This window comes from Hakea prostrata, chromosome 3 (genome assembly GCF_041222555.1).
Source record: "Hakea prostrata isolate BN-2017 chromosome 3, UWA_Hpros_2, whole genome shotgun sequence".
NCBI classification, from domain to species: Eukaryota; Viridiplantae; Streptophyta; class Magnoliopsida; order Proteales; family Proteaceae; genus Hakea; species Hakea prostrata.
In genome coordinates, this window is record NC_142602.1 from 53,103,862 (window position 1) to 53,127,403 (window position 23,542).

At 38.3% G+C, this 23,542-nt stretch overlaps 1 protein-coding gene across 1 annotated transcript; it reads left to right on the forward strand.

Moving 5' to 3' along the window:
* The first annotated feature begins 556 nt into the window (after positions 1-556).
* Positions 557-2,921, forward strand: LOC149022471 (putative WRKY transcription factor 26). The gene is made up of 5 exons (XM_089150553.1): positions 557-914; positions 1,025-1,216; positions 1,303-1,892; positions 1,997-2,158; positions 2,343-2,921. The coding sequence occupies exons 1-5, from the start codon at positions 591-593 to the stop codon at positions 2,770-2,772; spliced, it is 1,698 nt and encodes a 565-aa protein (XP_089006679.1). The 5' UTR covers positions 557-590; the 3' UTR covers positions 2,773-2,921.
* The last annotated feature ends 20,621 nt before the right edge of the window (positions 2,922-23,542 follow it).

Genomic DNA, 23,542 nt, shown 5'->3' on the forward strand with positions numbered 1-23,542 from the left:
AGAATATCTCTCTTTAGTGATCATGTTTTCTTTTCTAAGATTAGAAACTGTATATTAGTTGACGAATATACCATAAAGCATCGAATCCTCTTCGTTAAGAGATGCCGGTCATTACTTTTTTTTTTTTGGTAGAAGGATGCCGGTCATTACTAACTGAACAGCCTTTGTAGTAATGATGATAATCATATATTATGGTGAGATGAGAGCTTTTTACCACCGTTGATTAAGAATATTCAGCACTGATGACTCACACGCTGAGCCACAAACAACTTGACTTCCTTCTCACGAAAGAGCAATGCAGCCCCCTTAATTCTTGCATCAGCCGTATTCTTCTAGAATACCTTCATTGGGAATTACTTAATTATCCTTTTATTTTAGAGATATTATTAGGATAAAACAGTCATTTCATCTACCAAGCCGCCTCTTCTTCTTGGTCAAATATTCAACATTTGATTTTCCACGGTCAAACTTTTCCATCTCTAAGCTTTCTCTCACTTTCCAGGAAGATGCTAAGCTTTCTCTCTCCTCGTTTCTTCTCCAATTTATAGCACAAGTCTTCTATCATTCTCATCCTCTTTCTGCTCACTCTCATGGCTTCTTCCACAAGTAGTTTGTTAACCTCAGCGGATTCACATCAAGCTTTCACCTTTTCAACCCACTCCATGACTGGTTCCTTCTCTGATCTTCTATCAACTGGTGATGACTTAAAAACAGAGAAGGGAGGAGAACGAATTAACATGAGTCAAGGATTCTCTGATCGAATTGGTGCTGGGGTTCCTAAGTTCAAGTCTTCACCTCCTCCTTCTCTGCCACTCTCTCCTCCTCCACCTTCTCCTTCTTCTTACTTTGCAATCCCTCCCGGGTTAAGCCCTACTGACCTTTTGGATTCACCAGTTCTTCTTTCCTCTTCCACTGTAAGTTTATTAAAGATTTCTTTCTTAAATTGTATTTGTTTTTTGATCATTTTACAAGTATTGGGTTGATGGGTTCTTTAGTTTGTGTTTGATGTCTTGCCTTGTTGCAGGTTCTGCCATCTCCAACTACAGGAACTCTAACTACCCAAGGATTCAATTGGAAGAGTCGCTCAGTTAGCTTTCAGCAAAATGTCAAAAATGAAGAGAGAAACAATTCTAGTTTCTCTTTCCAGCCCCAAACAGGGTCTTCTGTGTCTTCTGGTTCCAAGTTTCAGACCTCTACAACATCATCGTCTTCTATGGTATGTTTTTTGACTTTTTCATCCATGGGTTTCTTTTAATTTTGGTCTCAGAGCCTCATGATTGATTTTGGTTATGATGAAAACAGGTCGAAACGTTGAAAGGGCAGCAACAAGTGTGGAATCTGCAGGAATCCAACAAGAAAACTGATTCAAATGCCCCAACCCAGAGCTTCTTTCCTGAGATTGCTCCAGTTCAAACTAATACCCAAGTCAGTGGTGGATTTCAGTCCGAGTACAATCAGTACTCTCAGAACACTATGTCCATTAGAGAGCAGAAGAGATCAGAAGATGGGTATAATTGGAGAAAGTATGGACAGAAACAGGTGAAAGGGAGTGAAAACCCCCGAAGTTATTACAAGTGTACCTACCCAAATTGCCCAACCAAGAAGAAAGTGGAGAGGTCAATAGATGGACAGATTACTGAAATAGTCTATAAGGGAAGCCATAACCATCCAAAACCTCTATCCACGAGAAGAAATTCAGGTTCTTCAGTTCAAGCTTATGCAGCCCCAACATCAGAAATACCTGATCAGTCAGTCCTGACAAACAGTGCTTCACAAGCAGATTCTGTAGCAACTGCAGAAAACTCTTCATTCTCCATAGGAGATGAAGATGTAGACCAGACTAAATCAGGTGGAGATGAATTCGATGAAGATGAACCTGATGCCAAGAGATGGTAAGTAACTACTTTAATCAGTTTTCACAGTTTTATCTGATCATCGATTCATGTTCGATAAAATGCGTAAATGGGCTTTGATTCACTTGTTCTTTATTTTACAGGAAGAAGGATAGTGACTTTGAGGTTATCTCGGCTCCTGGAAACAGAACAGTGAGAGAACCAAAGGTTGTTGTTCAAACTACAAGTGATATTGATATCCTTGATGATGGGTACAGATGGAGAAAATATGGGCAGAAAGTAGTGAAGGGGAATCCTAACCCAAGGCAAGTGATATTTTGAGCCTTCCATCTCTACCCAACTTTTGAAAAGTTGTTGTTCATCTTTGAGGTTCTGTTTTGTTCTATAAAGTGATTAAATGAATTTTAAAGCATAGGAGCCTAAATTCTCATAAAGAGATTTCAACTTCAAAATTTGACTCTGACCTGGGTTTTCTTCCTTTGTGTGCAGGAGCTATTATAAATGTACACATTTGGGATGTCCAGTGAGGAAGCATGTGGAAAGAGCATCTCAGGATCTGAGCTCAGTGATCACAACCTATGAAGGGAAGCACAACCACGACGTGCCGGCCGCTCGCGGCAGCCACTCTGTCCATAGGCCTTCACCTGATAACAATAACAGCATTAAGAACAACAATACAACAATGGCTATAAGGCCTACACCCATTAACAATGGATTTAGCAGCTTAAAAGGTCCAGTCTCAGAAGGACAAACTCCATTCACACTAGAGATGCTACAGAACCCTGGTAACTTTGGATTCTCAGGTTTTGGGAACTCTATGTTCTCCTACATGAACCAGCCACAACATTCACAACCTGTATTTCCTAGAGCCAAAGAAGAACCCAGAGATGAGATGCTTCTTGAGTCAATGCTATGCTGAGAGGGGAGAAAAAAGGAAATTAGTCAGTTTATCTTAACTATAAGCAGCTGATTTGTTTGATTATTTTATTTTGTTCATTGTATATTCCAGTGGGGGAACTTGAATGTTGTAAATTTTTATAGAGATACTGAGAAAGACTCATTTGTTCATTTGTTTTCAAGATGGAAAGAGTAAATGGTTTTTTCACACTGCAAACACCAAGAGGAAGTACAAAACAGAATCTAATAATCCAAAACATGTTCTTGATTTTTTTTTGTTTGAAATTCTGGTAATGGTGGTTATATTTTCTTCCAGAATCCTTGTCCACTTTAACTATAGGAACAAAATATTTTGTCATTATTTTATTGGTTGCAGCTTGCAATTTGTTTAATGTAATTTAAAAGCTTATGGTTGCAACTGATAACATGAACGCCATTGTTATCTATCCACGTCATAAAGCTTTGAATGAGTCAAAATTTTGATCTTGAGGGCGCTTTACTTAGCTACCTTGGTGAACAAGCTGGCTATCATTGGTGACCATGATGAATTGATGACCTCACCAACCAGGCAAGTGGCAGCATTGCAGTATTCTTATATTAATTAAAGGCACAAAAGGAGATAAGGATCTCGCACCTCCCCATCTCCTTGTTCGGCCGAGTGTCTTCTGGATTCACATAGGGAGCATCGACCTGTTGAGGTATCTGAGGTAAGGGTGTCAATTTGGTTAAAAAATCGTTAAACCGTATCGTACCGAACCGTTTAAACCTTACCGTACCGTTCCGTTTTCAAATTCGGTACGGTTTTTACCGTTACCGAATTTGGTAATTCGGTACGGTACGGTTACGGTAAACAGTGTCATACCGTCGGTAAATACCGTTTACCGTACCGTTTTACCGATTACCGATTACCATTTACCATACCATATACCGTAAAGATATTAACCCTTTTAAAGTTTAAACCCTAAACTTACCTCAGAGAGTCACGCTTCACTTTGAAAAATCAGAGGACAAGAGTCACAAAGATAGAGAAAACTGCCAGTGTTGGGAGCATAGAGAGTGATATTATATAATGCTTGAGGTAAGTAACTAATCAAATGTTATAGATCTAATTAATTATTAACTACCCTTTCTTATTATGTTTGAAAACGTGGACATGGACTGTAGTCAAGTAAACTGAAGTAGACTCAGTCAGAAGGGGCAATGGAATAGACAGAAATCTAGTGAATGAATCGGAAGTCTTGAGAGAAGAATTCCCTCTCCCTTGGTTGACAAGCAAAGACAAAAAATAATTAATAGATTTAATGATTGCTCTTTTATGGGTTTTTGGAGATCATGGCAATGTTGCTCAACTCAAGCATTTCAGCAGCTTTAGCAATTGCATATCAGCATATGTGGCTTCTTCCACCATCACGTATCTAGACTTTAAAAAAAGCAAGAACTGTTCCCATATAAAAAACCCATTACATGTGACAAAACAAGAAGAAGAGGGCAACAGAGAAGCAAGACAAACTATAATGGAAACCAGCTGGGTTAGATCTTACCATCTCTTCTTCCTTCTTCTCCTCATTGTTCTACCAGCAGTGGTCAAGTTTACACAAAAACCGATAGCTGCCATGTGGGTAGGAAAGGGAATAGCCATGCTGGTTGGTTGCCTATCTGTGATCAAGTTCCCAAGTACAACTTCACTTATTTATGGTCTTGGTTTAATATGTTGTATCTGAACAGTGGGGAAGGATGTTATGAATTGTTACACTGGGCCACTGGCTGTGGTTGTATAAGACAATGTTGATGTATGCTTATTATAATTCACATTGTGTTTTTTTGCGTGTTCCATACTTGAACAATCATAAAAATAAATATTGTTCCCATACAATACCGTAACAAAACCGCACCGTATACCGAACCGTGCCGTTTTTCCATACCGATTTTATACCGTTTTCATACCGTACCGTATAAATATGGTACGGTACGGTTATGGTTTGAGGTTTTCAAATTCAATACCGTACCATACCGTACCGAATTACCGTTACCGTACCGAACCCCCCACATTAAATTCTAATATTTTATTTTTTTTTTTTTTTATTTTTTTTATATAGTTTTTTATAGAAAAAAAATTGTTGTTGGTTTATTTTTTTTTTTTTTTTTTTTTTTTTTTTTTTTTTAATAACACACCCACGAGAAGGGCCGGCCCCGCCCCCCCCCCCGTTTTAAAATTTTTACCCAATTCTCCCAAATCCCTTAATTTTTCCGGTTTTTTTTCTTCCCACATGTGAAATGTCACTATTTGGCCCCCCCCAATATTGTGAACAATTTTAAAAAGTAAAATGATGGGTATAAATGTTATTCCTAATAAAAAACTAATCTATCAATCCCTATTTATTCTCCCCTCTCTTCTCTCTCATTTTTTATTCCTATTTATTCTCTTCTCTATAAACGTGGGTTAAAGGAAATTTTTGAAAAAAAAAATCTTATTAGGTATTTAAAAATCAAAATGTTATTTCTAATTAAAAACTAACACTTCAATCCCTATTTATTCTCTTATCTCCTATCCTCTATCCTCTTTTTTTCCTATTTATTCTCTTCCCCTTCTATAAGCGTGGCTTAAGAAAATTTGAAAAAAAATCTACTCCACAATTAAGTTTCTTTCTCTTTCTCAATTTATTCATTGTTTCTTTTTTTTCTCTTTTCTTTTGTTATTCTTTTTAATTTGATTTTATATTCTATGTTTATTTATTTCTTCTACAATTTTTGTTATTTGATTTTGTATTGTGAATAAAATGTTTATAATTAGTAGGTAACTAACTACCATTGATTTGCATCTCTTACCTAAAAAAATTTGTAGTTTGCATTTAACTTTTTAGGGTTGAAGTCATGTGTATATTTTTTTTATATTGTTGCTTTAATTTTACCTATATTTTGTCAAAAAAAAATATCATTATTAATAATTTATCATTTTTTTTCAAATATGTGTGGGCCCCACAAAATATATGTGGGTCTATTCTTTAATTTAATAAAATAATTTAGCGGTGGGACCCCAAATAGGATGGTTACTGGCTTTCATTCTTCGGCCCCCCCACTATTGCATCCTGGGTCCGCCACTATATATATATATATATATATATATTTGTGTGTTGAAAGCATGGTATCTAGTGTCGGCGATTTATCGCCGACACGGGGCGAAATTTCGAGGTGTCGCTGGGGGTGACATGATACCCCCAGCGACACCGACTTGACATTAAGTCGGCCGATTCCCGACGATAGGTCGACGATACCCGGCGATATATCGAAAACTTGACCTATGTCGATCCACCCACCACTTGACCACCACCGGCGGTAATGTTGCAGAGGTCGAGAGAGGGAGGGAGAAGCACACAAGCAGAGAGGAGAGGTGACCTGTGTCGATCCACCCACAACTTGACCACCATCGGTGGTGATGTTGCAGAGGTCGAGAGAGGGAGGGAGAAGCACACAGACACAGGAGGGCTTCAACCCCTTGATCAAACCCGAATTCTTCTCCGACCAAAGCCATCCATGGCTTCCAAGTTCCACTTCCACCCCAACCCAAACCCCTCCACGACTTTAAAGAAAAATGCAAAAACCCTGACTCTCCATCCAGGTCCTCTCCTGTTCCAGATTCGATCACAAAAAGTGAAACCCCAGATGACGATCACAACGCCACCATCCACCGCCAAGACGACCTCGAACAACCAGCCACCAGAGGAGAAGGAGGAGATCCAGTGGTTTGGGATGGTTGACGGCGAGTATCCCTGGGAAGGAGAGTAAGTTGCCACCGGAGGAGGAGGAGATCGAGTGGTTTGGAGTCTTTGGACTTTGGATGGCTGACGGCGATTAACCTTGAAAGGAGTCTTTGGACTTTGGATGGCTGACGGCGATTAACCTGAAAGGAGAGAAAGTTGCAGAGAAACCTGAAGAAGACTGAATCACTGAAAACGGTTAGTAAATAGTAACTTAGTATTTAGGTTTAAAAACACTCGACATTTAGGTTTTAGAAATCGGGCGACATGTCGCCCGTGTCGGCCGTGTCGCCAGGGTCCGACACGGCGACACAGGTCGACATGTCGGACCTTGGTTGAAAGTAGCGATTTGCATATTTCAAATTAGGAGTATAAATGAAATGGATTCGGATTGGATAGTAGTAATACCATATCCACATCTTATTATGTTCGGACGAATTCGAATAATATTTTATCTGTTTTTGAATGAATTCAGTCGGACTCGGATGATAATTGAATAATTATTTTCTAAATAGGTATGAATACAGATTAACACAAATTTTCGACTAGTTGTTTACATCTTTACCATTTTATTTGTGAGGGGTAGATTAGAAATTTAACAACTTTGGTAACTGTTCTAGTAGAAAATCTAGAAAAAACAGTTATATATTATAGGGAAAAAATTTATAAAAATAAGAAAAATAAATCTAAATAAGTAACTTAGTCGGATAATTTTATTGGACAGATAATAATCGATAAGAAGGGGGCATACCATATCCGCATCCTATTAGTAATCGAACGGATTCGGATACCCCTAAACGGATGCGAATGCGAATTTGGAAACAAATTTCGGTTATCCATTTACACCCCGTATTTCAAACTAGATAACTTTTCAGTTAAACCTAAGAGCAAATTGCTCTGACATTCTAAAATGGAGGCTTTAAGACATTGATACTCTACTTTATGTTTAAAAACAACACAGGTCTTATTCTGTTAGAATGATTCGTTATATAATTGCAAAGACTATTATATCCTTCCAAGAAATTTTATTCTCTTTTATAAAAGGAAAAAAAAAAAAAAAGGCATTCTTCTGCCAACAAAACTTATTTGATTAATACATTGTTTTTGGAGTTTTATTTTCTTCTTTTTTCTCCTTAGATTTTGATAAGGCATTTTTGGAATTAAAGAAAAATAGACATGAGTGAATTAAGGTGTTTGTATTTTTTAAACATTAATTGGAGTATCAATGCTTTAAAGTCTTCATTTTAGGGTGCTAGTGCAATTTGCTCTAAACCTAATTCTTACTGGATCTACCTCGAGAAACGAAAATTTTATCCACATGCGAGGTTAGAGAGAATTCTGACAAATAGGTAATTGGAGAGATGTCCAATCGTCATTTTTGTGCATGCATATTTTGATTTGCATTTCCAATAGATCTGCTTCTTTTTTGGCCATGAATATTTCTTGAAAAAAAGAAGAAGTTACATGTTTATTATATGATAAAATGATGTTAGCTTATAACCAAGGAAGGAAACATTGCTGAATTTCGGTGATATTGCCCCCCGGCGAACCGAAACCAGGGGGCGCAACGATATTTGCGAGATATCGCCGAGAATCGGCGATAGTTCACCACTTTATCGCTGAACTGGTGATATATCGCCAGTTCGGCTGTAGCAGAGACGCCGGAGAAGAGAGGAACAACGTCTTCAGCCTGTATTATTTTTTTTTGGCTAGGGATTGCAGATTGTAGCGAACGATTGTATCAAACACCAAACACGACTCCAAAGGTCTATTGTTTCATCTTTGATCTCATCGTCGGAACAGAAACACCCTACTGCGAGGCTCTGTGGTGGTGGTGTTGCTGTTGCATTGTTTCATCTTTGATCTCATCACCGGATAAAAACGCCCTGCTGCTGCTTCTGCGTCTGCAAAAAAAGAAATGAGAAGAATTGAAGAAATGGAAGAAAGAGGAACGACCAGCTTTTTAGATTAAAAAAGATAAAAAAAATCAGACATTTACGTTGGGCTTTTGTAACCACACACGTGGTTGTGTGGGGAGTTGGTAACTGGTAAATCAATTAATGAGGGTTGAGGGATGAGGATGACGTGCTTGCCTCACTCTTCTTTTTGTTAAAGAAGTTGGTCCCACCTTTTAATTTGATTTTTTACATTCTTATGTGGTGCACCCTTGGGGCGAAATATCGCCAAAATCTCGGCGATATTTTGCCCTTTTGCCTGGTTTGCTAGGTAGCAAACCAGGCGAACTGGGTGAAATTTCGTTCCTTGCTTATAACAGCATATCGTTTTTTTGGTAAATATAACATCATATCTTAAAAACCAAGTAAACCCACATGAAGCATTCAAATGCACGTGCGTTTGTGTGAATGAATATTTGACATTAAATTATTGTATGATAAAGTAATGTTATTGTCTTTCACCCTTTGTAATTGTGTTTTTTTTTTGTTTGAGGTTCATCCGGGCCAGTTTTCGCGCACCTTGATTACATCCTCAGAAGAAGCTTTGTCGTCCGCAAGGGTCGAACATGAAGGAATCTCTCATAGGTGTCAAATATTAATGGTGACATCTTAATATTATTAAGTACTCAACACTCTGCATTTAAATTTTGAAATGTAAATGATGAAAATACACTGTCTCATCCCATACCCAACCCTTAGGTGGGTGAAGCACCCATCTTCTTCCTACGCCTTGTCAGAAACCACCATAGCCTCCACCTTCTGCCAGCTAGAAATCACCCACCATCCAACGTTACATCCCGTTCCCCTCTCTCTTGAAACAACTCTTTTTTTTTTTTGACCTTTCCGGGATCTCCTGGAATCTCCTTCTTAAAGAGCCGTTTCTATTATGTTCATAAATCTCTTTCTTGTTCAACTTTGTTGAATTTCCTGAGATATAGGTGTGGGGACCGCTAAGTTACGCAAAGACTATCTAGGGTTTCAATCTTGTTTCTCAGTTCCTTGCGGCTTCTTTTGAGGGGGTAGTTGAGTCTCTGGCCTAATTAGGGAAATGATGAGAAATCATATTAAGAAACAATCTCAATAGGAAAAATAATTGAATGATTTCATATGAGAGAACTTCAAATATATAGGCAGCATACATCCCATGCTGTTAGGTAACTATGAACAATAAAAGAAAGATATAAAACATAGAAATACAATACATGGAAATGTTTGTATGGAAATATAATACATGGAAATGTTTGTATGTAAATGATTTACTAGAAAAACCTAATCAAGCCAAAGCCAAATTAGGATATTGATGAAATGGAAGGATGAGATGGTATGAAAAGAATTTAAATGTAAAGAATGATGAATGGAAGGAATTCAAATGAGAGGAGTGATGAATGGAAAGAATTCAAATGAGAGGATGAAATGATATGGAAAGAATTCAAATTAGAGACAATTAGGGAAATGATGAGAAATCATCCTTATCACGCCTAATACTCCCCCTCAAGTTGGAGAGTGAATGTCAAGAACTCCCAACTTGCCTCTATGACTGAGAAATAAATCTTTTCCAAGAGCCTTGGTGAAAATGTCAGCAACTTGAGCAGCACTAGTGGTGGAGGTGGGTTAAATAAGACCATGTCGAACTTGATCACGAACCACATGACAATCAATCTCAATGTGCTTGGTGTGCTCGTGAAAGACTGGGTTCGCAGCAATATGTAAAGCAGCTTGATTGTCACAAAATAAAGGTATTAGTCGAGGGACCATGACGCCAAGATCTTTTAGCAATGTAACTAACCACATGAGTTCACAAGTAGTGACAGCCATAGCACGATATTCAGCGTCAGCAGATGAGTGGGACACAGTAGCTTGCTTTTTAGATTTCCAAGATAAAGGGCTGGAACCAAGAAACACACAATATCCAGTGGTAGATCTTCGAGTCATAGGACAACTTGCCCAATCTGAGTCACAATAAGCACAAAGAGATAACTCACTATCAGCAGATAAAATAATCTCTTGTCCTAGAGTGCCATGGAGGTAACGAAGTAAACGATAAGCAGCATCCATATGAGGTTTACGAGGCTCATGCATGAATTGACTAAGAACATTCACAGTGTGAACAATATCTGAATGAGTAATTGTGAGATAAATAAGTCTTCCCAATAACCGACGGTATGGTGTTGGATCAGGTAAGGGATCACCATCAAAAGTAGTTAACTTGAGGTGTTGTTCCATTGGAAATTGAGTCGGATTAGCACCTGTGAAACCAACATCAGTTAAGATGTCCAATGTGTATTTTCGTTGGTTGATGAAAATACCTTTCTTGGAACGTGCCACCTCGAGACCAAGGAAATATTTAAGCAATCCAAGATCTTTAATTCGGAAACATTGCTGAAGAAGTGATTTTAAGTTGGAAATCACAGTTGTGTCAGACCCAGCAATTAAAATGTCATCAACATAAACAAGTACAAAGGTAGATGAAGACTCTGTAAGTAGAGAAAATAGAGAGTAATCTGCCTTAGATTGTGTATATCCAAGATCAATAAGGGCACCAGAAAGCTTGGAAAACCAATTACGGGATGCCTGCTTAAGCCCATATAATGATTTGTGCAAGCGACAAACCAATTTCTCCCCCTTTCGATGATAACCAGGTGGAAGTGTCATATATACCTCTTCATCAAGATCGCCATGGAGAAAAGCGTTGTTCACATCCAATTGATGCAAGGACCATCCTTTGATGGCAGCAATGGCAAGAAGTGTTCTGACAGTAACCAACTTAGCAACTGGGGCAAATGTCTCATGGTAATCAACTCCCTCAATTTGAGTATAACCATTTGCCACCAAACGCGCTTAATAACGCTCAATTGACCCATCTGAATGCTGTTTAATTTTGTAAACCCATTTACAACCTATTGGTTTCTTGTTTGGGGGCAAAGGTACAAGAGACCAAGTCTTGTTAAGGTCAAGAGCTGCAATTTCATTGTCCATGGCCTCCTTCCAATCAGGTGAAATAATAGCCTTAGCAAAACTTGTAGGTTCAGTTATAGCATTGAGGGCCTTGAGATACCTGAAATGGGGTGAGGATAATCTATGATAGGATAAAAAACAACTTTCAGGAGTGAGAGTACCTGTGCATGAAGGAGGAGCTTAGGCATCCATGGCGTAACAATGATAGTCTTGAAGATGGGGTGGCGGTCGATGAACCTGAGATGGCCGAGAGATGGTAGTGGATGGGAGGGTGGGTGAAGGAGGTTCTTCAACCGGTTGGGGAGAGGGTGTGGTTGATAAGGGTGGGTCTAACAAGATGGGTAAACTATCAATATCTGAAGCTGCAATGGGTAAAATAGGCAATAATGGGGATGACAATTTTGAAAAAGGAAAAGAATCTTCAACAAATGTGACATCACGACTAATGTAGACCTTCTGTGTTTGTAAATCATAAATCGTATACCATTTATGTGCATATGGATACCCAATAAAAACACCTGCAGATGCTCGGGGATCAAATTTATGACGAATGGATGAATGGTTATGACCATAACAAAGGCATCCAAAAGTTCGAAGATGAGAATATGAAGAGATCTTGCCAAATAAAACTTGAAGTGGTGACTTACCATGTAACAACGGGGTGGGTAAATGGTTAATTAGGTAAGCGGCTGTCAAAACACAAGGACCCCAAAACTTATGAGGTAGACTTGCTTGAAAAGAGAGAGCACGGGCCACATTAAGAAGATGTCGTTGTTTGCGTTCAACAACCCCATTTTGTTGGGGTGTATCAACGTAACTATGTTGATGAATAATACCATGGGTTTAAAAAAGGCATTTGAATGGTGATTAAAAAACTCACGACCATTAGCAGTTCGGAGTTGTTTAATTTGGTATCCAAATTGGGTTTTGATCATAGCAAAAAATTCCCTTAATCGGGACCAAGCATCAGATTTATGATTTAACAAAAACACCCAAGTGCATTGTGAAAAATCTTCCACAATAGTTAAAAAATATTTTGCACCACAAATTGAGGGAACGAAATAAGGTCCCCATATGTCACAATGTATCAATTCAAAGCAAGAGGTGGTAGAAATTGTACTAGATGGAAAAGGAAGTCGAGTTTGCTTAGCTAAAGGACAAATGGAGCAAACACAATCTTTAGTAAAAGAAATATTAGGATCCAAATGTGAAATATAACTAGAAACCTTTAAAGATGGATGGCCTAAACGAGAATGCCAAAGGTCTTTGGCGGGGTAAAACAACAAGCAGACAGACGGGATAATCCAACTCCAAATAATAAAGTCCATTGTACGCCTTGCCTAGCCCAATCCTCTCCTTCGTGCGTAGGTCCTGTATCACACAATGATCAGGATAGAAAGTTATGAAACAATGAAGTTGTTGGGTAAGTTGGGTAACAGATAATAAATTAAAACCAAAAGAAGGAACATGCAATACGTTCGTGAGAGGTAAAGTGGGTATGGGGTTGCAATTCCCAATATGTGTAACAGGAGCAAAACCACCATTTGGAAGACGAATAGATTGGGTGTGGGGAACAAGACTATCCGAATGAAATAAAGATAAGTCGGAAACCATATGAAGACTGACACCCGAATCAATAACCCATAGAGAAGATACTTGACCTACATCATTTGCCAATGGTGGAATGTTACCAGATTCCAACAGAGATAAAAGTTTATGGTACTGATCTATGGTGAAAGATGGTGCAACAGCTAAAGGGATCACAGTTGCAGCAAAAGAGTGAGCCATATGAGAGGAATCCATTGAAGACGTAGTATTGGTAGCCATTGAAGAAGAGATGGAAGATGAGGAAGAAGAAGACGTGGCTGATGAAGATGTAGAATCGTATGTTAGGCTCATACCATATTAAGAAACAATCTCAATAGGAAAAATAGTTGAATGATTCATATGAGAGAACCTCAAATATATAGGCAGTATACATCCCATGCTGTTAGGTAACTATGAACAATAAAAGAAAGATATAAAACATAGAAATACAATACATGGAAATGTTTGTATGGAAATATAATACATGGAAATGTTTGTATGTAAATGATTTACTAGAGAAAACTAATCAAGCCAAAGCCAAATTAGGATATTGATGAAATGGAAGGATGAGATGGTATGGAAAGAATTTAAATGTAAAGAATGATGAATGGAAGGAATTCAAATGAGAGGAGTGATGAATGGAAAGAATTCAAATGAGAGGATGAAATGATATGGAAAGAATTCAAATTAGAGACAATTAGGGAAATGATGAGAAATCATCCTTATCACGCCTAATAGGCCTCGGCATTTTCTAACATCCCCTATCGGCACAATCCAAAGATTTTCACCCTTTAGATTTTTCCAAATGGTCAACTACTACCTCGAATCTCTGCCGTGGTTGTTCGATTATGCAATCCATTCTTAAGGTTACAAATTACATCACCAAGGTGTTTATCCTGTTAAATGCAACCAAGACAGGTTTGTGGTGGTAGACACTACTGAGTTCGGTGCAAATTCCATTTTGGTTTGGAAGCTAGTTCCAAACGTTAGCTTCTCTTGGCAATGAGCTGTCTTGGCAAGGGAAGCCTCGATGTTGGTGTACGGAAGATGTTGGAAGAACCGTGTTAGGGGAGCGGGTATGGTGGAAGTGGGGCGGTGGTGGCCAACAAGGGGAGAGGGTGTGTGGTTCCTGACAGTGGCATGTGGTTTCCGGCAGGCAAGGTGATGGTAGGAGATAGATGAAGGGGAAATCCCTTCACCCACTTAAGGATTGGGTATAGGATGTGACACAAGGGTAGTTTAGTAAGTTGATATTAGGAAGATATTTTGGTCATTTCATTAAGACGTAATAGAGAGTTACTCATTCTGTTAAGTGTAAGTAACTAGTAATATTAAGGTGAGTCACCAGTAATATTTGGCAGTCTTTAGTTTCATCCCCACTTAAGGGAGCCACCAGTGAAGAAAATCCTTTGTTATTTGATATGTGAACAATCAAAATACTACCCATCATATTTAGAATATTAAATGCAAATGGAGAATTACATGAAGATTTCTCATGTTTGTTTGAAGCCAATCTATTAAGGGAGGGGAGACGGCTTCTCTTCCCTTGCAACCCTTACCTCTTTACCCTCTCCTCCCCTTGTTTCGATCAACGCTTAGCCCCCACTTCCTCTCTCTCTCTCTCTCTCTCTCTCTCTCTCTCTCCCCTTGTGTGATGCTTCTATTTTGTCTTTTCCTCTCAATCCTCTCTCTCTCCCACCACTGGGTGGGGTAAATGTGGCAAAATGTCGTTGGCAGTGTTGTCTCTCTAAATAGGGTGCTGCTACAACCTATTACAACAATAACAACAAAAACAATAAGCCTTCTCCCAACTAAATGGGGTCCGCTACATAGATTCTTGTCTTCCAATTAGTTTTGTTTGATGCCATGTTAGATGCAAGGCCTAAGCTATGCATATACTTTCTCACGACTTCTCTTAAGGTTATCTTGAGTCTGCCTCTAGCTCTTCTAGTTTGTTCAATCTATATTATATCACTTTGATGAGCACAATTATGTGTGAATTTTAGGGCATAAAGCATGCATTTTACACACTTAGAGTGGAGCTACCTTGGGTTTTATGTTGTTTCTGCAGATTTTAGGACTTTTCAATATTTAAACAAACATTTGGAGTTTTGGGTATGAAACATGCAGTTTTATACGTCAAGAGGTCCGTTCAAATTCTCAAGTGTGAAAATGGGCTTGAGACCCCAAAATATTTTAGAAATAAAGAAGCAAATTTTGATCTACGACTGAGATTAGAGATCATCAATCAAATTTACAGAGGTATTATTGAGAGAGTCCTAATGGAGAAAAGAGTCCTTGCATACTTCCATATCTTATTTCCTATTTGGGATTTGATCAAAGAAAGAAAAAGAGGGGAAAAAATCCCGTTTTTGAACGTCTTTGTCCAATTTCGATCAAGCCCTTCATCGAATGGTCATCTGGTGTCTGATCGAATTGATTTTTGGAGAAGAGCTTCATGACTTCTTGATCCTCAAATCCAACGGTGGCATTGTGCATTTGATCTCTCTAAGTCAGTCCGATTAGTACGCCAAAACCCTAATTGGTTGAGTCAGATAGGAACTCTGAGTTTGATTCAAATTCTGTCAAGATTCATATCTGTTGTATATGTAACAGAGGCTTTTATGCTATTTCTTAACAATATCCCATGTAAACTCTATAAAAGAAGAGCATACTCCATCAAGGGAGAACGTGTTTTAGAGCTTAGGAGAAGCACTCTTTCTTTTCTCTTTAGTTTAGGCTTTCTCTAGTTGTCTTTGATTGCTTTTGTGAGATTCTAATTTTTAGATTGAATGTTTAGGTTTAATTTTTCTATATAATGCAATTTCAAGTTCAAGTTCAAGTTTCAAGTTTGAGGATTCATTTTTCTCTGGGTCTAGCAATTGCAGATCTAGATCATTCTAGATCATTCTAGATCTGGTTGTTAGGGTTGGTTGAGATTCAAATCGTTCGTTCAATTATTTTTTTATTATTTGACGTTCAAAGATGCAAGTAAGTAACCTTCTTCAATAATCTTCTCTCTCCCTTTCATTCCCGCTTCTATCTACCCCTCTATATTCTTAATTTAGGATTTACTTTCAGCATTTATTTATTGTTCTCCCTTCCTCTGGGTCTTTGATCAAAGATGCCTACAGTTGTGCCTCTCTTTGGTTAAGGTTTCCCTTTTCATTTTATTGCTCTGTTATTTACTTTCTACAATTTACTTTCAGCATTTATTTATTGTTCTCCCTTCTCCTGGGTCCTTGATCTAAGATGCCTACAGTATTGTCTCTCTTTGGTTAAGGTTTCCATTTTCCTTTTATTGCTTTGATTATTTCTTTTCTGCAATTTTTTCTCTCTAATATCCGTTCCCCCGATTGGTGGACTGTAAGCTACGGCAAAGGATGCACGGTCAAAGTCATTATAATTATACTCCCCTTCCCTAGATCCAGAACTGACACTCGGCCCAGTTCCCTTTTATATTTATTTATTTATTGTTTGCATTTTTTTCTGCCTTTTATTAATTATGCGTTGGTTATGTTTGCTTTATTTTTCATCTCAATTTGATTGCATTAGATGTATGGATTAGGGCCGCTCGTTTAATTTAATTAATTAGTTAAAATTTTTGAATCAATGCACTTTCACACTATCATTAAGAGATTAAATTCTAAGTGACATATCTTCTTGAGATCGACCCGTTAGCTACACAGTACCGTGCGCTTGCGGTTATTTTTATTTCACAAACAAGTTTTTGGCGCCGTTGCCGTGGAGGTATTAGTTCATTTTATTTTCTCATTCTTAGGTAAATCGAAGTGTTAAAATAAAAAAAAATAAAATTCAAAGATATTACTCTTAGCTAGAGTAGAAACTAAAACGTATAGTAGTCCCCACTCTCTTCCGGAATCCTTAGGATTCGATTGTAGGTGGCTCCAAAGACTATACGGATTCCCTTGCTGTCAAACCTATACAACGTTCAACTATACGACAATCTTACGGCTTTGAAATCATTGTTTCAATTTTTGTGGTGGGGAAATTCACTACTTTTCCTTTTGTTTTTGTTATTTTCTTTTCTTTTATTCTTTAGTTACTTTATTAATAAATAAAAAAATAATAAAAATAATAAAAACCCTCATTCTTTCATAAGAGCCTTTAATTGCATTAGGTGGTTAGTGCATGCGTGTCTGGACTTGTGATTCCACAAATCGAATTGTCCGAGTGTCTACTTTGACTGTGAAAGACATAACTCCACCTAAGAGTCTTAGAGATAGATTTTATTCAACTCGATTTGCACAACCCTCTTGTATACGTTTACCTGAAATGAGGGGTAATAATTTTGAACTTAAATCTCATTATCTGTCTATGTTACCCCAATTCCATGAGTTATCTAATCAGGATGCATATTTGTTCCTTAGGGAATTTGAGGAGATTCGTGTCCTTATGAAAGTATAACAACTCACTGATGATGCTGTAAGACTACGGTTTATAACATTTGTGTTAAAGGACCAAGCCAAATATTGGCTTTATAGCTTGCCTCTATATAGCATTACCACATGGGAAGAGTTCACTGTCCTATTCTTGAAGAAATTCTTTCATTTTTCAAAGACGAATAAAATAAGATATGACATTCTTCAATTTCGTAAAAAACCCAATGAGTCATTTGCTGAGGTAATGGAGAGGTTCCAAAGTCTCCTCCAAGAATGTCCTCACCATGGTATAGAATTATGGCATTTATGCCAAATAATTTATGAGGGTATCGGTTATCAAACAAAGCAACTTTTGGAAACTATGTGCCCCACAAGATTTACATCGTTCACTGATGATTTCGAAGCTTGGAAATTTCTTTTAGACCTAGCCGATAGAACTAGAGAATGGGAGTCAACCCAAGAATCTGAAAGGCCTAGTAGGGAATATTTTGTTGATAGCCAAGTTCATAAGGAAGCACAAATAGATAACCTTTTGAAAAAGTTAGAAACTTTGGTCATAAAAGCTGCACAACCACCACTAAGTCAAGCACATTTCATTGACAAATCTATTGTTATGTGTACATGGTGTCAGTCTCCTACACATGTAATTGAGGAATGCCCTAGCTATTCTGGAGGCCAACATGAAAATGTTAGTGTGATGTTTCCAAACCCGTACAGTAACATGTACAATCTTGGGAGGAAGAATCATCCTAACTTTTCATGGTCTCCAGGGCAAAACCAAAATAAATTAAGCAATTATTCCACACAAAATCACTTTGGTGCCCCTAAAAAACAAAGTGCACAATTTTCTCATAATCAAAATTTTCAGTTCCCTCAAGCCCCTAATTTTCAGAATGCCAATTTAGCTTGGCCTGTCAATCACCTATTGTGCCTCATATGCCTCTCATTGCACAAAATAAATCATCACTTGGTTTCCACAAAGGTAATAATTTGGAGTTTTCTCTTCTCTCTACCTTAGAGAAGAATATGGAAGTACTTTTCAACACCTTTATGACTTCTATGCATAATATGGAAAAACAAATTTCCACTCTTGCAAATGTTTTGTCTGAGCGAGAAAAAGGTAAAACGTCTAGCCAACTTGAGTTAAATCCTAGGATTAAGACTCAACAAAGACCATCAAATTTACCAAATCAAGTTAACCAAGTTGAATCATCCCCTTTTTCTTTAGCTTCAATTAATTATGTGTCTACATTGAGAAGTGGGAAAGGGTATTTAACGGGTGAGCCACATATTAATGAAAAGAGTAAAATTAGTGACCACTATGATGAGGAGAATGTTCAAGTATCTCCTAATAAGGGTTTGTCTGAGGAACCCATAGAAGTTGAGGATGAACTAGTTGCTTTAGAAGTACCTAAGCTTGTTGAACTACTATCTGAAACTATGAAAAAAGAGCAAATTTCAAATGATGAGTCTTTATGTTCCTAAGGCCTCTTATCCCAGCCATCTAGTTAATAAGAAGAAAACTGCAACTATAAAGAAAAATTTTTATGTCTTTAAAAAAGTAGAAGTGAATATCCCTCTTTTAGATGCCATATCCCAGATCCTTGCTGTAATATCCAGCCCTATTCTAACCTTGACCCTGACCCGGATCCACTGTTGTATTCAACTCCGAGGACTCGAAGCAGTGGAAGAAGAGATTTATGGACCATTCTGATTGATGATCATGATTCGGAGACCGAGCCCATGGACATTGACAATGATACCCCTTGCTTAAATGCATTGTCAGTGTTTAAGAAAAGTCTGCGCATCAGAGAAGATTAAGATGGTTGATGTACCAAATGATCTCCTGTACACAATCCGAAGGTATTCCCTGAAACTAGACTTCTTGATTGAATTGTGGAAGAAAACCTCACTCAATTTGACCTTGTATAGCCTTTCAAATCCCTACTTGAAGTTGCTGTTCTAAACCTGAGTTTTCTGCTGAAAACATTTTGGTCGATACCATCGACCAAGGACCATCGACCAAAATGTCCCAGTCTGCCAAGTTAATGATTCCATGGAATATTCATTTTCTATTTAATATGACCTCGAGCCTTGAGCCTTTTGCAATCATTTTTCTCACCTAGGAACGTGGGGAGAGCTTCCCAAAGCAGCTCCTTGGTTAGTGTGAAGGGTATCTCATCAAAGACACTTAGTTTATCATTGATTCTTGTCTTCATCTTCCACACCAAGGTATGACTCTTCATTCCACTCTCTACCCTACCATTTTCTACTCTTTTCTATTGTCAGCTTGCTGATGGGACATTTGGAATGGTGCTGCAACCTTGCAACCACCACTCCAAGTGCCTACTCATGCTCAATCTATGATTCCCTTAGCCATTCATTGATGCTAATGCTTATATCTCATGCCTAGCATATGTCTTCCATGATTTACCTATTAACATCATACCATTTGATATCAAACTGAGCTATAGAGTATATTATGTTCATGTTTAACATTGCCATATGATTCCAATCGAATTTCTATTAGTCCCTCTAGCTATTGCATGCTATTCCTCATCAATGCAATCAATTCCAACTCATGCCATGATGTTTATCACTTGAACTTGATAGCTCAAACTGGGGCTTTTTAATTAGACCATTGGATTGGGTAAATTCTTTGATTTATAGTGTCCTACTACTGTTGTTAAGTATGCCTCCAAGTTTCAGATTGATCCGAACACCGGAAGACTCATTTCGGACCAAAATCCCCAAAATCCACTATTCTGCCTGAGGATTATTTTGGTCGATCATTTTGGTCGATACCATTGACCAAAACCATCGACTGAAGTTGTTGCTGACAGCAACCTTGGTCAGTTTTGACTCAAATGACATCCGATCTTCCCGACTTCTTTTCTAACTTATTATTGATGTTTATTTAGGGCCTTAACACTTCTATTGGACTATTCTTGGTATTCTCAATTCATCATCAACTCATCCAAGGTAAGGATGGTTATATCCATAAACATATAAGTCATCAAATATTGAACTATGCTTTGTTCAAAGAATGAAATCCCTAAATTTCTTTCAATCATTATGATACTTGATACGAGATGTGTTAGAACAAGTAACATTTAAATCTTTATACATTTGTTGTGTTACTCTATCATTTTGATTTGCTTATGTTTATAATGATTCGTTTCAATATCATGATTTGATTACTATTATGAATATGCATTGGATGCATGAGAATGATGAGATTTGATGTGTGATTGCTTACGTATGACTTGGGATTGGAGGGTGTCCTACCGACACTTCAGTCCTTGGGCATCGGAGGGAATAGTATGGGATGTTCTCCGATGGTGCCTATCGACACTTTCCCGAGTTATTGGATGACATACATAGGAGTGTCTAGTTGTGTGGCTAGGTTCATCCTTGTCGTGTCAGACCCGAATCGGAAGGGCATTGAGACCGAACAACCCGTGGTAGTGTATGGTTGGATGGGCGCTCTAGGCCGGTAGCCAATCCGGTAGGGGACATAAACCATGCTACGGATACCGAAAGGGGCCATTTATTGGTAGAGTTGCATATGGATAGACTTGGGCTCACGGGCGCTCAAGACCGGTAACCAATCCGTGAGAGGACGTGAGAGCTTCCCGTTTACTATATGTGGATGACCAATAGGGTTGATGAGTCCGAAATCCGGGATTTCGCTGACTCTAGTGTGAAGGATACCGGAAAGGATCGCCGGGGCGAGGAATGGACGTATCTGAATCTGACTTGACCGACTGAGTAGATGACTTGCATTGGGCTAGGCTTTACTGTGACATGCGCCGATACTTGACCAAATGGTGATGTGAGAGAACGGTGACCGATTCCCCTTACCATGGTTTTTGATGACTTTACCGATCTTCCCCGGCATTCCCAAGATATGGAAATTGGAGAGTGACTGACGACCCGAGAAGTACGGTGCTATGACTTAAAGCATGTCTACCTTAGAGACCAGCATTCATAGAGTTAGGCTCATATCTGCATCATATGTTCCATATCACATTGCATTATTATATGTTACGAATGTGTATGATTTCTAATTATGGAATAACTTCCTTGCTGAGTTCTTCGAACTCATTCCTTTTGTGCAAATGTTTTAGATTACATTCCAGTACCGAAGATTACGATGGCACCTCCTATGAGGCGGACTATGATTCCACATACTACCCTCGGGGTAGTGGCGTAGGTGAGGATTCGTATATTGGAGCCGAGGAGGATTATTATTCGCACCAGGGTTAGCCCCACAGTTGTGCGGGAGTGGCAGCGCTGGGTTTACTTCATCCGTCTTGTTGAGGAGACTACCATTAGTATAGAAGAAACCCTAGCATAGTGCCCCATTCCCCTGGTGTATTTGTGGAACCTTAGATTTTGTAATTAACTTGTCTTGAATTATTCCGGTGATACTTGGATATGTAACTAACTTGATTCAATACTTTTCATTGCTCTCCGAGAGGGTGACTACCATACCTTCTCCCCCTTTATGATTTTGATCATACCTTATTTATTATCTATATTCCGCACTCTGATTTAGTTAATCTTGTCTTATTCATGATACTTGATATTAGTTGTTTTTACCATTGATTATTACTGTTCATGATTGTGTTACCGTGTATGTGGGAGGCATGGACCTCAGATCATTGATCCTTGGAGCTTGTAGATCACATCCCGGGTATTCCAAATGGGGTACCGGCTGGGTGGATGTGACACCTGCCTATGTGAAAGTATTGAAAGATTTATGTACTCATAAAAAAATCACTAGCATTCCCAAAAGGGCATTCTTGGCAGGTAACGTCATGTGAAATCCAGCCCTATCCTAACCCTAACCTTGACCCGAAAACTCTGTTGTTTGTAGGTCCGAAGACCCAAAGTAAAGGAAGAAGCCAATTATGCGCCATCTCAGTGGAAGACATGGCGTTTGACCCAGAACCCATGGAAGTTGATGATGGTGTTCCATACTTGGAAGCTTGTTCAGAACTAGAAAAGAAACTACACCTTTTTGAAGATGAGTCAAGTTCATGGACTTGAAGTATAGTTGGACATGATTCGAAGGCATTTCTCTATACTAGGTATGCCATATGTTGTGTTGGGAGAAGCTCATTAGGTTTGGACTTGAGTTGGGCCTTCAATTCCCTGTCTTGGCCTTGCTGACTGGCTTGGTCGACTGGGTGGTCGATTGGACCAATCAACCAACCAATAGACCAACAGAGCCAGAAATCCGATAAAATCTTCTGTTTAGGGTTTTTAGCTCTTTATTTAAGTGAATTTCGTATTTCTTAGTATCCTCTGCCTCCAAAACTCTCAGAGAACGTGGGAAGACTCTCTCAAAGCCTTCCTTGATGAATTCGAAGAACTTTTGCAAGATCTCAAGCCTCTCATCTCCGATTCTTCAATCAAAGGTTAGTGATCTCTTCTGTGTTGTGATTTATTCTTACTACGTCTTAATCTCTGTGATGAGACTATGAAGATGATGTTGCATTCTCTGTTAGCAACCATCACTTCATTGATATCCTTCCATTCTCAAGGTTTTATGACATTTACATTGATCTTTGCCATGATCCTTGTAAAACCCTTGTGAAACCATGATCACTCTCTAGATTCGATTTCTTAAGCATGATAGATCTGTTTTGCATGATGTTCTTATGTATGATCTCTTGCTTGTCATCTACTAGAATGAGATCTAATCTTCTTTAGTTTTCCTTTTGATTCATAGTATATTTTCATCGAAAACTAGGGATTTTTACCAAATTAGAGAGTCATGATTTCAAATTAGTAAGTAGTGTTTTTGATAATTGTTAGTGGCTAATCTATACTACTTTAGTGTTAGAATAATGTTCTAGAGGTTTCCTCCAAGTTTCATAGAGTTTCGGATCTTGTAGATTGAGTTTTGGATTAAAATTCACATTTTTTGCTTTGTACTGACTCAGGTGGTCGATTGCTTGGTCGACTGGACCAAGCTACCACCCAATTGACCAAGCAAGTCAGTAGCTCCGTTTTTCGCTCAATTTGATTCGTTTGATCTTCGATCTTTTAGGCCTCTTTCCTAATGTTGTATCTATGATTGTTTAGGGTTTATTTGCTAAGTTTGGAACCTCTCTCTTTGATCTTTG